Source organism: Ranitomeya imitator, chromosome 9 (assembly GCF_032444005.1).
Source record: "Ranitomeya imitator isolate aRanImi1 chromosome 9, aRanImi1.pri, whole genome shotgun sequence".
NCBI classification, from domain to species: domain Eukaryota; kingdom Metazoa; phylum Chordata; class Amphibia; order Anura; family Dendrobatidae; genus Ranitomeya; species Ranitomeya imitator.
Genome location: NC_091290.1, coordinates 97,767,454 through 97,785,216, shown reverse-complemented (window position 1 = coordinate 97,785,216; position 17,763 = coordinate 97,767,454). Strand labels below are relative to the sequence as shown.

General features: G+C 43.1%; 1 protein-coding gene across 1 annotated transcript in view; it reads left to right on the top strand.

The window, feature by feature from the left end:
* The window catches only part of SLC12A4 (solute carrier family 12 member 4), a 450,549-nt gene that overhangs the window by 349,879 nt on the left and 82,907 nt on the right, over nt 1–17,763 (top strand). The window contains exon 19 of the mRNA XM_069740162.1: nt 4,404–4,573. Coding sequence (XP_069596263.1) covers nt 4,404–4,573 — 170 coding nt within the window. The remainder of the gene's footprint in view (nt 1–4,403; nt 4,574–17,763) is intronic.

Genomic DNA, 17,763 nt, shown 5'->3' with positions numbered 1-17,763 from the left:
ACAACTGATTGAGGAATGTAGGAATATAGAATGGCAGGAGAATTACAGCTTTATCACACTGGATGTAAATTCATTGTACTCCAACATTGATCACACACTTGGCATCAGATCAGTAGATCATTATTTATCATCAGTATCAGGACTGCAGGAGGAACAAAAAACATTTTTGTTGGAAGGGTTGAAATTCATATTAACGCACAATATCTTTGAGTTCCAGGGTAAACTCTATTTACAGCGCCTTGGTACAGCGATGGGGACGCGGGTAGCGCCAAGTTTCGCAAATCTCTTTATGGGACGTTTCGAGTCCTCATCGCCGTTGTATGCATCTGAATACAAAGAAAAAATATTACTATACCGTAGATATATAGATGATTTGATCATTTTCTGGGCCGGGACTGAGGAAGAAGCCTGTAAATTAATAGATTCTCTTAATAGCAATAACTGGGGCATCTCCTTTACGTCATGCATCAGAAGGGACAAAATCGTGTTCCTGGACCTGGAATTGGGGCATGAAGCGGGGAAAATTATAACAAAAACGCACTTCAAAAGCTGTGATACGAATGGCTACATGGACTTTAGAAGTGCGCATTATAAAAAATGGAAAACTAATGTACCATTCAGCCAGTTCTTAAGGATACGAAAAAACTGTACAAACACTAAAGATTATGTGACTCAATCAGCGATACTGAAGAAAAGGTTCAGTGATAAGAAGTATCCAAAAAAATTAATCGAGGCAGCATACAGAAAGAATTTGGACAAAGTACAGGAGGATTGTCTCCCAAGTAGGAAGAGAAAAGATTGTAATGCAGAGGAAACTAGAGGGAAAGAACGGCCAGCAAGCAATGAGGAGAATAAGAGAAATCTTTGGAAGTTTAATTTTATAACAACTTATAATAAAGGGAATGTATTGATAAGGAGAATTTTAAAAAAATATTGGTATATTTTAAAAAAAGATGTGATTCTTGGGAAAATGCTTCCAAGGGAACCGGGAGTAACCTTTAGGAGAGGGGCGACAGTGAAAAATATTGTAGCTCAGAGTAAATTAAGAGAGGTTCCAAAAATAAAAAACATGATAGGAAACAATACCAATGTGAATGGAGGGAAGATGAACACAGGAGTATATAGATGCTCTTCAAACAAATGTAAATGTTGTAAGATCATTAACCATGGAGCTCGGAGTATTCAATCTAATACTACTGGGGAAACAATTAAGATTAAGCAGAGACTCACATGTAGAACGGATTTTGTCATCTACGTAGTGACTTGCAAATGCGGGCTCCAATACGTGGGACGAACTTCCCAGGAATTGAGTGCCCGGATGAATAATCACCGCTATAATGCAAAGAACGGGCAGATTAAACATAGTCTGTCCCGTCATCTCCTGCTGAAGCACAATAAATGCTTCTGCATTACGGTCACACCGCTGGAGCATATACCAAAAGGGGCTAATAACAGGAACAAATTATTAAACCGCAAGGAGTCATATTGGATATATAGGTTACAAAGCCTTTATCCAAATGGACTTAATGATGTAGTAGAGAATGTGTAAGGGTTTGTCATAAATAGCTCAGTCGTTCGCGCATGTGTCAATACAACAACACAAAAAGGAAGGGGGAAGGAAAAAAAAAAAAAAGAAAAAAGAAAAGGAAAAAGGGGGGAAGAAAAAAGGGAAAAAAAAAAAAAAAAGAAAGAAAGAGGGAAGGGAAAAAAAGAAAGAAAAGGGAGAATTCCCTTTTTTTTTTTTTTTTTTTTTTTTTTTTTTATATATTTTTTTTAAATATATTGATGAGGTATTGGAATGAATCATATTTATGATTGTGTATATACCTATATTTTTAATGTTGTGTTTGTTCGTAACAGTGTAATACCATGTATCTAAAAGCTCATTTTGGATAGAATAGAAGTACTAAACTGCTCTTTTATATATATATAGGATAAATGTGTCTCTTTAGAGGCTACCATGTAGTTAGTCATCAGGAAAGGAGAACCTGATCCCCGGTCCCGCCCTGCTAATCCCTTCTAGGAACCCTCATAAATAAGAGAACTTGGAGGTTGTAACATCATTTTATAGTGCTTATTGTATTGTTTGTTCTTTTTGTTTTTTTACTACCTGATGAAGGCTGCACTGTAAAAATAGCAGCCGAAACGCGTTGTACTGTTTTTTAAAAAAATTTACAAATATATTTTATTTTGAGAAAATAAATGAATTTTTTAACATTTTTCACTTGAAGTGGATGAATTCAAAAAATCCGTAGGTGCTTAGCGCCACATTTACTTGGAGTTTTTTTTTTTTTTTTTTTCTCTTTGAAATTCTATCTATTCACTCATTCTATCTATTCACTCATTCTATCTATTCACTCATTCTATCTATTCACTCATTCTATTTATTCACTCATTCTATCTATTCACTCATTCTATCTATTACCTATTCAGTCTTTCTCTTTGTGCGCTCAACTTTATTGGCGTGCACAAGGAGAAAAAAAAAAGCATTCAAAAAACGCACCAAAAATGCAGCAAAAAACGTACCTAAACCTGCGTTTTTGGCGCAGCTTCTTTCCTGCCAAGATGATTAGGCAGAAAAAAAAAACACAGCAAAAAAACGTCCTGTGTGAGCTTACCCTTATGGCCAGTGTCAGGCAGCTGCTACAAAGGCAAATAAAATAACGGGATGCATTAAAAGAGGCATAGATGCTCATGAGGAGAACATAATTTTACCTCTATGCAAGTCACTAGTTTGACCACACTTAAAATACTGTGCACAGTTCTGGTCTCTGGTGTATAAGAAAGACATAGCTGAACTAGAGCGGATGCAGAGAAGGGCGACCAAGGTTATTAGAGGACTGGGGGGGTCTGCAATACCAAGATAGGTTATTACACTTGGGGCTATTTAGTTTGGAAAAACGAAGACTAAGGGGTGATCTTATTTTAATGTATAAATATATGAGGGGACAGTACAAAGACCTTTCTGATGATCTTTTTAATCATAGACCTGAGACAGGGACAAGGGGGCATCCTCTACGTCTGGAGGAAAGAAGGTTTAGGCATAATAACGGACGCGGGTTCTTTACTGTAAGAGCAGTGAGACTATGTAACTCTGCCGTATGATGTTGTAATGAGTGATTCATTACTTAAATTTAAGAGGGAATTGGATACCTTTCTTGAAAACTATAATGTTGCAGATTATACTAGATTACTTGATAGGGCGTTGATCCAGGGAACTAATCTGATAGCCGTATGTGGATTCGGGATTAAATTTTTTTCCCCAAAGTGGAGCTTACTATTTGCCACATGGGTTTTTTTTGCCTTCCTCTGGATCAACATGTTAGGGCATATTAGGTTAGGCTATGGGTTGAACTAGATGGACTTATAGTCTTCCTTCAACCTTAATAACTATGTTACTATTGACCTACGGTGCTGTCAGCATTAGACAGTGGCATTTAACTAGTTAATAGGCGTGGGTGGATCACGATTCCACCCACACCTATTGTGGGCACATGTCAGCTGTTCAAAACAGCTGACATGTCCCGGCTTTGATGTGGGCTAACCGCCGGAGCCCACATCAAAGCGGGGATACTGCTATCGAACGTTCTATCCTGTCCGATGGCAGTAAGGGGTTAATCTGCAGGTAATACCTTTCTGACACCGTTTTGATCCTGCACTTAGAGCCCCTTTGTGGGAAGGAAATATTTTTGTTTATTCCTCCCGGCAGCATTCAGGTTTCAGCAATAGGTGGCTCTGACACTGGTTCAGTCACTGCTCAGTTTGTAGAGAGTGGCGGCTGTAACTGCGCCTGAACACTGACTGACGGCCGTCCCTAATGCCCATCCAGCTGTCAGTCAGTGCCAGGGGCATGGTTACAGCCACTGCTCTCTGTACACTGAGCAGTGCATGAAACTGTCGTCGCCACCCCTGTGACTGAAAGCAGCATGCTACCGAGAGGAATAAAGTTAATTTCCTCCTGGCAGCGGGGGCTCTAAGTGTCGGCACTGGATGAATTCAAAAGTCTCTTAACCTGCAGATTTACCCCATATCTGCAGGTTATTAGCTTTGTTTTTTACGTGACAGGCTCCCTTTAATGAATTTAGTAAGGAAAAAAACATGTATTACTCTAGAGACACACCCTGTGCCCATCCACACAGAGCTGGCACTGAAATACAGCGGAGTTGACATGTCTAAACCAGTAAAAAGTAGTTGGGGCGGGGGGAGGGGGAATCCAGGCAGACATAGGTCAATGTATGGCACATGTTTGCACACGTTTTTAACGTATCTGTCTGACATGTACGCCATACGTTTGCAAATGTAGAATTGTGAAGTTCCCCTTAGCTTGTGCCCATCCACTACATGTGAAGGGTTGGAAAAATCACTTTAAATTCATCACCATGACTTTTTTTCCCCTCATACAGAAACTGTACGGTGTACCACTGCAGCACATTTGGCGCTAACAGTTCCTAAAAACGTCTCTTTCTATCCAAGCAACCATGAACGTTATCTAGAAGGAAACATAGATGTTTGGTGGATTGTGCATGATGGTGGCATGCTGATGCTGCTGCCATTCCTACTAAAACAACATAAGGTAATTCATTTTTCATCTTTTTTAGCTGTGACCAATTACATATTCTAATTACATTAAGAAATTGGAGCACGACCTTCCAGAATCAACCATAACAAAATTTATTAAACATATTCAAAAAGCAAGCTAAGTATATAGCATCAAAATTAAAATCACTGACAAAGATGGTTTGGTAAAGGTGTAGACCCACTGTCCACAGAAAATATTATTAGTGGGTGTGAGAACCATTAAGCTGCAGCAAATTACATAAAATGCTAGTGTTTACAGAGTTAATACCCTGCTAATATATGCCTCCATCAAAGTTAGTCATTGGTGCCTGTTGTTCAATTTATAGAAGATCCAGAGCCCCCAGATGAAGTCCACGCGAAACGCGTGTTTTGGGGCTGGCTGCACACTGTCCTTTGTGGGAACTATCGATAAGACCTAATGAATAATATGTTAATCATGCTCCCGTAAAGTGATATATATCTCTTATTTAAGATTGATTACCCTTTTGCAAAAGTAATTCCTTTTGCTATTGGATCTTATATAAATTAAATTTTACAAGCGCCTTTACACCTGTACCAAACCATGCTTTGTCAGTGATTGTAATTTTGATGTTTTAGGCTTGGTTTTGTTTTTTTGGGGCATATTTTTCAGTAAATTTTGTTATGGTTGATTCTGGACAGTTGTGCTCCATTTCCTTAATGTAATTAGCTCTAATGAAATTGTCCTGTACTAACTGTGGCCAGTTCTTCTAGGCATAGGGCCAGATTTTTTAATATACTGTGTATTCTGTTCTAACGATTCTGTTTAACCCCTTAGTGACAGAGCCAATTTGGTACTTAATGACCAGGCCAATTTTTGCAATTCTGACCACTGTCACTTTATGAGGTTATAACTCTGGAACGCTTCAACGGATCCCGCTGATTCTGAGATTGTTTTTTCGTGACATATTGTACTTCATGTTAGTGGTAACATTTCTTCGATATTACTTGCGATTATTTATGAAAAAAACGGAAATATGGCGCAAATTTTTAAAATTTTGCAATTTTCAAACTTTGTATTTTTATGCCCTTAAATCAGAGAGATATGTCACGAAAAATAGTTAATAAATAACATTTCCCACATGTCTACTTTACATCAGCACAATTTTGGAAACAAAATTTTTTTTTGTTAGGGAGTTATAAGGGTTAAAAGTTGACCAGCAATTTCTCATTTTTACAACACCATTTTTTTTTAGGGACCACATCACATTTGAAGTCATTTTGAGGGGTCTATATGATAGAAAATAATGAAGTGTGACACCATTCTAAAAACTAGACCCCTCAAGGTTCTCAAAACCACATTCAAGAAGTTTATTAACCCTTTACGTGCTTCACAGGAACTGAAACAATGTGGAAGGAAAAAATGAACATTTAACTTTTTTTTGCAAACATCTTAATTCAGAACCATTTTTTTTATTTTCACAAGTGTAAAAACAGAAATGTAACCACAAATTTTGTTATGCAATTTCTCCTGAATACGCCAATACCCCATATGTGGGGGTAAACCACTGTTAGGGCGCACCGCAGAACTTAGAAGTGAAGGAGCGCCGTTTGACTTTTTCAATGCAGAATTGGCTGGAATTGAGATCGGACGCCATGTCACGTTTAGAGAGCCCCTGATGTGCCTAAACAGTGGAAACTCCCCACAAGTGACACCATTTTGGAAACTAGACCCCTTAAGGAACTTATCTAGATGTGTGGTGAGCACTTTGAACCCCCAAGTGCTTCACAGAAGTTTATAACGTAGAGCCGTGAAAATAAAAAAATCGCTTTTGTTTACACAAAAATGATCTTTTCGCCCACAAATTCTTATTTTCACAAGGGTAACAGGAGAAATTAGACCACAAAAGTTGTTGTGCGATTTCTCCTGAATACGTCGATACCCCATATGTGAGGGTAAACCACTGTTTGGGCGCACCGCAGAGCTTGGAAGTGAAGGAGCGCCGTTTTACTTTTTCAATGTTGAATTGGCTTGAATTGAGATTGGACGCCATGTCGCGTTTGAATAGCCCCTGATGTGCCTAAACAGTGGAAACCTCCCACAAGTGACACCATTTTGGAAACTAGACCCCTTAAGGAACTTATCTAGATATGTGGCGAGCACTTTGAACCCCCATGTGCTTCACAGAAGTTTATAACGTAGAGCCGTGAAAAAAAAAATTGCATTTTTTCTACAAAAATGATATTTTTGCCCACAAATTTTTATTTTCACAAGGGTAACAGGAGAAATTAGACCACTAAAGTTGTTGTGCAATTTCTCCTGAGTACGTCGATACCCAATATGTGGGGGTAAACCACTGTTTGGGCGCACCGCAGAGCTTGGAAGAGAAAGAGTGCCGTTTTACTTTTTCAATGTAGAATTGGCTGGAATTGAGATCGGACGCCATGTTGCGTTTGGAGAGCCCCTGATGTGCCTAAACAGTAGAAATCCCCCACAAGTGACCCCATTTTGGAAACTAGACCCCCCATGGAACTTATCTAGATGTGTGGTGAGAACCTTTAATGCCCAAGTGCTTCACAGAAGTTTATAATGCAGGGGTAAACAGTTAGGGTTAGGGATAGGGTTAGGGGTAGGGTTAGGGGTAGGGCTAGGGTTGGGGCTAAATTTAGGGTTAGGGTTGGGGCTAAATTTAGGGTTAGGGTTGGGGCTAAATTTAGGGTTAGGCTTCTTTCACACTTACGTCGGTACGGGGCCGTCGCAATGCGTCGGCCCGACATACCGACGCACGTTGTGAAAATTGTGCACAACGTGGGCAGCAGCTGTAGTTTTTCAACGCATCCACTGCTTAATCTATGTCCTGGGGAGGAGGGGGCGGAGTTACGGCCACGCATGTGCGGTCAGAAATGGCGGATGCGACGTACAAAAAAACGTTTCATTGAACGTTTTTTTGTGCCGACGCTCCACCAAAACACAACTGATCCAGTGCACGACAGACGCGACGTGTGGCCATCCGTCACGATCCGTCGGCAATACAAGTCTATGGGCAAAAAACGCATCCTGCGGGCACATTTGCAGAAACCGTTTTTTGTCCAAAACGACGGATTGTGACGGAATGCCAAACGACGCAAGTGTGAAAGTAGCCTTAGGGCTAGGGATAGGGTTGGGGCTAAAGTTAGGGCTAGGGTTGGGGCTAAAGTTAGGGTTAGAGCTGGGATTAGGGTTAGGGTTTGGATTAGGGTTGGTATTAGGGTTAGGGTTGGCATTAGGGTTACGCTTGGGATTAGGGTTAGGTTTGGGATTAGGGTTAAGGTTAGGGTTGTGATTAAGGGTGTGTTGGGATTAGGGTTAGGTTTGAGGTTAGGGTTGAGATTAGGATTAGGGGTGTGTTGGATTTAGGGTTTTGATTAGGGTTAGGGTTGACATTAGGGTTGTTTTGGGGTAAGGGTTGTGGTTATCGTTAGGGTTGTGATTAGGATTATGGATCGGGTTAGGATTAGGGGTGTGTTGGGGTTAGGGTTGGAGTTAGGATTGGGGGGTTTCCACTGTTTAGGTGCATCAGGGGGTCTCCAAACACGACAGCCAATTTTGCGCTCAAAAAGTCAAATGGTGCTCCCTCACTTCTGAGCTCTGCTGTGCGCCCAAACAGTGGTTTACCCCCACATATGGGGCATCAGCGTACTCGGGATAAATTGGACAACAACTTTAGTGGTCCAATTTCTCCTGTTACCCTTGTGAAAATAAAAACTTGGGGGCTACAAAATCATTTTTGTGGAAAAAAAAATATTTTTTATTTTCACGACTCTGCATTCTAAACTTCTGTGAAGCACTTGGGCATTCAAAGTTCTCACCACACATCTAGATAAGTTCCATGGGGGGTCTAGTTTCCAAAATAGGGTCACTTGTTGGGGGTTTCTACTGTTTAGGCACATCAGGGGCTCTCCAAACGTGACATGGCGTCGGATCTCAATTCCAGCCAATTCTACATTGAAAAAGTAAAACGGCACTCCTTCTCTTCCAAGCTCTGCGGTGCGCCCAAACAGTGGTTTACCCCCACATATTGGGTATCGACGTACTCAGGAGAAATTGCACAACAACTTTTGTGGTCAAAAGGGCAAAAAGATCATTTTTGTGTAAAGAAATGCGATTTTTTATTTTCACGGCTATACGATATAAACTTCTGTGAAGCACTTGGGGGTTCAAAGTGCTCACCACACATCTAGATAAGTTCCTTAAGGGGTCTAGTTTCCAAAATGGTGTCACTTGTGGGGAGTTTCCAATGGCTCTCTAAACGTGACATGGCGTCCAATCTCAATTCCAGCCAATTCTGCATTGAAAAAGTCAAACGGCGCTCCTTCACTTCCAAGTTCTGCGGTGCGCCCAAAAAGTGGTTTACCCCCACATATGGGGTATTGGCGTATTCAGGAGAAATTGCATAACACAATTTATGGTTACACTTCTGTTTTTACACTTGTGAAAATAAAAAAAATGGTTCTGAATTAAAATGTTTGCAAAAAAAAGTTAAATGTTCATTTTTTCCTTCCACATTGTTTCAGTTCCTGTGAAGCACGTAAAGGGTTAATAAACTTCTTGAATGTGGTTTTGAGAACCTTGAGGGGTGTAGTTTTTAGAATGGTGTCACACTTCGTTATTTTCTATCATATAGACCCCTCAAAATGACTTCAAATGTGATGTGGTCCCTAAAAAAAAAATGGTGTTGTAAAAATGTGAAATTGCTGGTCAACTTTTAATCCTTATAACTCCCTAACAAAAAAACATTTTGTTTCCAAAATTGTGCTGATGTAAAGTAGACATGTGGGAAATGTTATTTATTAACTATTTTTCGTGACATATCTCTCTGATCTGATTTAAGGGCATAAAAATACAAAGTTTGAAAATTGCAAAAATTTTAAAATTTTTTGCCATATTTCCATTTTTTTCATAAATAATCGCAAGTAATATCGAAGAAATGTTACCACTAACATGAAGTACAATATGTCACGAAAAAACAATCTCAGAATCAGCGGGATCCGTTGAAGCGTTCCAGAGTTATAACCTCATAAAGTGACAGTGGTCAAAATTGTAAAAATTGGCTCGGTCATTAAGTACCAAGTTGGCTCTGTCACTAAGGGGTTAAAACTGTTTATCATTGTTAATAGACTGTTTCAGTGTATAGTGGGCGGGGGATAGATCTGTGCTGAAGTAACGCCGATCTCCATTTTTTTTTCTTTCCCGCATTTACAGTGGGGCGGTGTAGTCTCTCAGCCTATCAGCAGTGCACACACACACAGCAATGTGCATGTGATGCACACAAGCAAGGGCATGTGTCATTGGCTGTGTATGTCACATGTCCTTGCCCTATAAGAACCAGCCATTTGCCCCGTCGCCACCATTTCCTCACTGCTGCAGCTTCGTGTTAGACGGCACCGCTGCTGCTGTGGCCGCTATACCGACAAAGAGTGTTTTTTTGGAGCGAATTTTCAGAGAGATAGGTTTAGCTAGTCGGGACTAGTTGTAATATCAGCCCTTTTCAGGGTAGGTTACAGCAGTTCATAGCACTGTTTGCCAGGCAGGTCTATGTCAGTGCTGTGCAAGTGTTTGTGACAGCATTTGGTTTAATCTAGCTCAGCCAATCCTTTTGGGCTAGTAGCAGTGTCTGATAGTCATCTGAGTAGCCCACCTGTGAAACTAACTACACCGCCTGTGTATCTCTATTTTCACGTCATCTAATCCAGTTAATAGTTTAGGGCCTAGGAGCAGTGTCTGCACGTCAGCAGAGTAGCCTGCCTGTGAAACAAACTATACCACCTGTGTATCTCTATTTTCACTGCATCTAATCCAGTTATTAGTTTTGGGCTAGTAGCAGTGTCTGAACGTCAGCAGTGTTGCCCGCCTATGAAACAAACTATGCCGCCTGTGTATCTCTATTTTCACTGCATCTAATCCAGTTATTAGTTTTGGGCCTAGGAGCAGTGTCTGCACGTCAGCAGAGTAGCCCGCCTGTGAAACAAACTATACCGCCTGTGTATCTCAGTATTCACTGCATCTAATCCAGTTATTAGTTCTGGCCTAGTACCACAGTTTGGCCACTCAGTTCTGCTCGGTTTTCATCCATCTGTTGTTGTGCCAACAACTACAGATACAGAGTTGCCAATTAGTCAAGCACTAAAATGAGTGGCAAAAGGCCTGCTGCTGGTGGAAAGGGGAATAGGCGTGTTGGAAAGAGAAAAAAAGGTTGTGTCCGTGGGGTAGGTGGTAAAGCAACAGTAACATCTGCAGAAGAAAGACCATCTTCCAGCCAAAGTAAGATGTCTACTTCTTTTCGTGGACAATCTGATATGATCCCTTTCTTACGACCATCGCTACAAGCATCGCCAAAAATTCCAGATGAGGCACAAAAACAGCAGGTGCTTGAACGGATATCAAGTGCTCGTTCAAGTGGGCTCTTCTTCATGTCAACTTCAACATCACAACTACTCCAGTCCTCAGAGTTGTCACCCCAATCGCACTTGCTTCCTCACAGTTCCCAAGTCTCTAGCTGCCCGTCTGAGCATGGGGTAACACACATGGTTGAGTCTCTAGAGCTGTTTACGCATACTATAGCCTGGGAATCAGAGGTCTACTCCAGAGCTTCTGTGAATCCAGGTGAGGAAATGATCTGCACTGATGCCCAGAATCTTTGTGAGTCGGATCCAGGCCCAGATGAAGAAGGTTCTGAGCATAATGTAGACCCTCGTTCCCAAACTGTAACTCGTGTTGGTGGAGACAATGAGGAAGATGATGATGAGACTGAGATACCTGATTGGAACGAAAACTTGACTTTTCGGTCAGGGCAGGAAGAGGTTGACTCTGAGGACGATGGGTGTGAGAACACACAGGATGATGATGACGAGATTGGAAACCCCACTAACACTCAACTCACAGTCCGCCAGTCCATGAGGTCAGCAGAGGAGGTGGAGGAGGATGCTAGTGACGAGTCTGACGATGAAGTTACGTTGCACCTTCCTGGACAGAGACTGAGTACTGGAAGCACGTCAACAACTGCATCCTCAACCCCAACTGTGCCTCAGACCAGAAGTCGTGGTGGCTCTTCAGGTCGCACGGACTCTAAGCCTTGCATAGCCTAAGCATTTTTGGACATCGCAAAGGATGACCCAACTCATGTTGTCTGTAAGATTTGTGGACAAAATCTCAGTAGAGGCCAAAAAATCACTAGCTTGAGTACTTCATGCATGAACTGTCACATGGATATGTGGCATTAGTTGCAGTGGGAAGCTCACTGTGCTACAATGCGGCCTAGTGGGCCGGGTCAACCACCGTCTGCCCCATCAAGTGCATCAGCATCCTTTTCATCCTCTGTGACTGTGGGGACAGCAGTCGCACATGGTTTTGGATGCATCTCTTTACCCGCAACAGCCAGTGTGACTGGCAGGTCGTCAGGACATTTGCTAGTGGAAACACCTGCTGGTGTTGAGCGCTCTCCGACATCGTCACCACATTTTGATCAAGGCAACATAACATCTCCGCCTGTACCTTCCTCACAGACCAGCAGTTTGCCGGGGACACCCTACTCAACTCCGTCTAAGCACGGCAGCCAGCCCTCAGTCCCTCAGATATGGACAAGTAAAAGACCATTTCCTCCTATCCATGACAAACCTAAGAGGTTGAATTTCTCCACCAGCAAGCTGTTGGCTACAGAAATGCTGCCTTTCCGCCTGGTGGACACAGAGGATTTTCGACACCTTATGTCCGTCGCAGTGCCCCAGTACCAGATGCCCAGTCGCCACTACTTCTCAAAGAAAGCTGTGCCTGCGCTACACCAGCATGTCGCACACAACATCACCGCTTCCTTGAGAAACTCTGTGTGTGACGGTGCATTTCACCACAGACACTTGGACGAGTAGACATGGACAGGGGCGTTACATGTCGGTGACTGGGCACTGGGTAACTACGGCGACATCAGGAGAAGGAGCTGCTGTTCAAGTCTTGCCGTCGCCACAAGTTGCTCGTCGATCCTCTGTATCTAGAAGTTCCTCCACTGCTTCTGCCTCCTCAACTTCCTCTCGGTCCTCCACCTGCACCCAAAGCCTGTCTGGTAATGCCACCCGCGTTGTAACTGCGCAGAAGGATTCCTGAACACCTCCTCACTATGCTGTCACCAGGGCACAACGGCATCAGGCAGTGTTTACATTGAAATGTCTGGGAAATGTGAGTCACATAGCAGAGGAGTTGTGGTCAGCTCTGGAGACCGAGTTCGATCAATGGTTGTCTCCATTCAACCTGCAGCCAGGGAAGGCTGTGTGTGACAATGCTGCAAACCTGGGTGCGGTGTTGTGAATTCTGTGGTCAAGCTCCCTCCTGTGGTCATGAGTGGTACTTCGGCTGGTTCTGACTATGAGCTTCCTCTGGTGGATGTGAGTGGGGCTGCGGCTTCTGAGTTTCCTTCCTCAGGTGACGAGGTTAAATCGTTAGGTGCTGCTCTATTTAACTCCACCTAGTTCTTTGTTCCTGGCCTCCAGTCTACAGTCATGGACAAAAATTTTGAGAATGAGACAAATATTAATTTTTCCAAAGTCTACTGCTTCATTTTTTCTAATGGCAATTTGCATATACTCCTGAATGTCAGAGTGATCAGCTTAACAGCAATTACTGTACTTGCAAAGTCAATATTTGCCCAGAAAATGAACTTTAACCCCCAAAACACATTTCAACATCATTGCAGTCCTGCCTTAAAAGGAGCAGCTAACATCGTTTTAGTGATTGATCCATTAACACAGGTGTGGGTGTTGATGAGGACAGGGCTGGCGATCAATCAGTCATGATTAAGTAAGAATGACTTCACTGGACACTTTAAAAGGAGGCTGGTGCTTGGTATCATTGTTTCTCTTCAGTTAACCATGGTTATCTCTACAATAACAATCTATCGCATCATCAAGAACTTCAAGGAGAGAGCTTCCATTGTTGTCAAAAAGGCTCCAGGGCGCCCAAGAAAGACCAGCAAGCGCCAGGACCGTATCTTAAAATTGTTTCAGCTGCAGAATCGGACTACCAGCAGTGCCGAGCTTGCTCAGGAATGGCAGCAGGCTGGTGTGAGTGCTTCTGCACGCACTGTGAGGCGGAGACTCTTCAAGCAAGGCCTGGTTTCAAGGAGGGCAGCAAAGAAGCCACTTCTCTCCAGAAAAAACATCAGGGACCGACTGATATTCTGCAAAAGGTACAGGGAGTGGACTGCTGAGGACTGGGGCAAAGTCATTTTCTCTGATGAATCCCCTTTTCGATTGTTTGGGACATCTGGAAAACAGCTTATTCAGAGAAGAAGAGGTGAGCTCTACCACCAGTCTTGTCTAATGCCAACTGTAAAGCATCCTGAAACCATTCATGTGTGGGGTTGCTTCTCAGTCAAGGGAATCGGCTCACTCACAGTCTTGCCTAAAAACACAGCCATGAATAAAGAATGGTACCAGAATGTCCTCCAAGAGCGACTTCTCCCAACCGTCCAAGAGCAGTTTGGCGCCCAAAAATGCCTTTTCCAGCATGATGGAGCACCTTGCCATAAAGCAAAGGTGATAACTAAATGGCTCATGGAACAAAACATAGAGATTTTGAGTCCATGGCCTGGAAACTCCCCAGATCTTAATCCCATTGAGAACTTGTGGTCAATCATCAAGAGACGGGTGGACAAACAAAAACCAACAAATTCTGGCAAAATGCAAGCATTGATTATGGAAGAATGGACTGCTATCAGTCAGAATTTGGTCCAGAAGTTGATTGAGAGCATGCCAGGGAGAATTGCAGAGGTCTTGAAGAAGAAGGGTCAACATTGCAAATATTGACTTGCTGCATTAACTCATTCTAACTGTCAATATAACCTATTGGTACTCATAATATGATTGCAATTATATTTCTGTATGTGATATAAACATCAGACAAACACTGATAAAAACCAGAGGGCAGCAGATCATGTGAAAATATAATTTTGGTGTCATTCTCAAAATTTTTGGCCATGACTGTATGTTCCAGTATTGGTCTTGCTCTCTCTTGGATCGTTCTTGTGGCCTGTCTGCCCTGCATAAGCTAAGTTCTGCTTGTGTTACTTTTGTTTGCTATTTTTTCTGTCCAGCTTGCTATATTGGTTTTTCTTGCTTGCTGGAAGCTCTGGGACGCAGAGGGAGCACCTCCGTGCCGTTAGTCGGTACGGAGGGTCTTTTTGCGCCCTCTGCGTGGTTGTTTGTAGGTTTTTGTGCTGACCGCAAAGCTATCTTTCCTATCCTCGGTCTATTCAGTAAGTAGGGCCTCACGTTGCTAAAACCTATTTCATCTCTGTGTTAGTGTTTTCATCTTTACTCAGTCATTATATGTGGGGGGCTGCCTTTTCCTTTGGGGAATTTCTCTGAGGCAAGGTAGGCTTATTTTTCTATCTTCAGGGCTAGCTAGTTTCTCAGGCTGTGCCCGAGGCGCCTAGGTCTGGTCAGGAGCGCTCCACGGCTACCTCTAGTGTGGTATGATAGGATTAGGGATTGCGGTCAGCAGAGTTCCCACGTCTCAGAGCTTGTTCTATGTTATTTGTAACTATCAGGTCACTTGTGTGCTCTTAACCACCAGGTCCATTGTGTTTCTGAATCACCAGTTCATAACAGGGCGGCCCTTCACCGGGGCAATGTCACACACGTGCTTTGTATGGCTCACGTTTTGAACCTGGTTGTCAAGCAATTTTTATCCCACTATCCCGGACTAGATGGGCTTCTGCAGAGGGCACGGTCGCTGAGTGCTCACTTCCGCCATTCGCATCATGCAGCTCGACGACTTGAATCTCTACAGAAGTCGTTGGGCCTGCCAGTTCACCGGCTGAAATGCGATGTGCCCACACGGTGGAATTCAACTCTGCACATGTTGCAGCGACTGTGGCAGCACCAACGAGCCCTGGTGCAATACGTTATGACGTATAGCCTGGGCCAACGAGATCAAGCGGTGGGGCAAATCACACTGCAGGAGTTGTCTCAGATCAGGGACCTATGCACCCTTCTGCACAGTTTTGAAATAGCAACGAAGATGTTTAATGCTGACGATGCCATTATCAGCATGACCATTCCGGTGATTTACATGCTGGAGCACACCTTACACAGTGTTCGGAGTCAGGTGGTGGAACAAGAGGAGGAGGAGTCGTATGCAGAAGGGATCATATCTCCAAGGTCAAGAAGCTTTGCAGCACCAAGGCGGCTGGCATTGGAGGCTGGAGGAGAGGGGTTACCGAAGGCGCATGGTAGCAGCCAAACTGTTGGGGAAGGTGCAGGAGGTGAGGAAGAAGTGGAGGACGAACAGGCGCTGGGCATGGAAGACTCATCAGATGAGGGAGACCTTGATCAAATTTCTGTTGTGCGAGGTTGGGGGGAGAGGGCAGACGAAGGAAGCATGATTTTCACCGCACCACCACCAAGACAACAAGGACTTGGTGTTGTGAATTCCGCTCTTGGGCTCCCTCCGGTGGTTGTAAGTGGCACTTTTGTGAGTTCTGCTCTTGGGCTCCCTCCGGTGGTTTTAAGTGCAATGGCTGCTCCTTGGATTTAGTGGTCTGCAGCTGTTTCCACTAATTGTCTTTCTGCTCGGCTTTTATTCCTGGCTCTTCCTTCAGCCAGTGCCACTTGTCAATGTTTCCTGGCTGGATTCACTTCTCTGCTTGGATTTCCCTGCTTTCCTGACCAGTTCAGCAAAGATAAGTCCTGGCTTTGCTCATTTCAGTCCACATGTTGTGGACTTATTGTTCTGTGCATTCTATATTTTGTCCAGCTTGTCAGTATGGATTATTTCTGTTAGCTGGAAGCTCTGGGAAGCAGATTTACCCTCCACACCTTTAGTCAGGTGTGGAGATTTTTGTAAACTCTGTGTGGATTGTTTTGTAGTTTTTATACTGACCGCACAGTATCCTTTCCTGTCCTATCTATCTAGCTAGACTGGCCTCCTATGCTAAAATCTGATTTCATTTCTGTGTATGTTATTTTCCCCTCCTCTCACTGTCAATATTTGTGAGGGGCTATCTTTCCTTTGGGGATTTTCTCTGAGGCAAGATAGGTTTCCTGTTTCCATCTTTAGGGGAAGTTAGATCTTAGGCTGTGCCGAGGGGTCTAGGGAGCGTCAGGTACCCCCCACGGCTATTTCTAGTTGTGCTGCTAGGTTCAGGGTTTGCGGTCAGTACAGATACCACCTCCTTCAGAGCTTGTCTCATGTTGTTCCTAAACCACCAGATCATAACAGTACAAGTGGCCAAAAATGAATTAAACGCATCTCAAAAGAAGGAAAAGAAAGTTCTGAACCATTTTTTTTCTGTGCTCTGTTTTGTCTCTTTTTTGTCTCTTTTTTTCCTCTTGATTTCTGGGTGGTTCAGGATTTATGCTCTGGCATGGATGTTCAGGGTTTGTTTTCTCGTGTGGATCAACTTGCTGCAAGAGTACAGAGTATCCAAGATTATGTTGTCCAGACTCCGGCTTTAGAGCCTAGAATTCCTACTCCTGATTTGTTTTTTAGGGACAGATCCAAGTTTTTGAACTTTAAAAATAACTCCAAATTGTTTTTCGCTTTGAAACCCCGTTCTTCTGGTGATCCCATTCAGCAAGTAAAAATCATCATATCCTTGCTGCGTGGTGACCCTCAAGACTGGGCTTTTTCTCTTGAATCAGGGGATCCGGCATTATTGAATGTAGACGCATTTTTTCAAGCGCTCGGATTATTGTATGACGAACCTAATTCTGTGGATCATGCAGAAAAAACCCTGTTGGCCTTGTGTCAAGGTCAGGAAGCTGCAGAATTATACTGCCAGAAATTTAGAAAATGGTCTGTGCTCACTAAATGGAATGAGGAGGCTCTGGCTGCAATTTTCAGAAAAGGTCTTTCTGAAGCCCTTAAAGATGTTATCGTGGGCTTCCCTACGCCTGCCGGTTTGAGCGAATCTATGTCTCTAGCCATTCAGATTGATCGGCGTCTGCGCGAGCGCAAAGCTGTGCACCATATGGCAGTGTCCTCTGAGCAGAGTCCTGAGCCTATGCAATGTGATAGGATTTTGACTAGAACAGAACGGCAGGAATTCAGACGTCAGAATAGGCTGTGTTTTTACTGTGGTGATTCTGCTCTTGTTATCTCTGATTGCCCTAATCGTACTAAGAGAGTCGCTAGGTCTGTTACCATTAGTACTATACAGCCTAAATTTCTCTTATCTGTGACCCTGATTTGCTCATTGT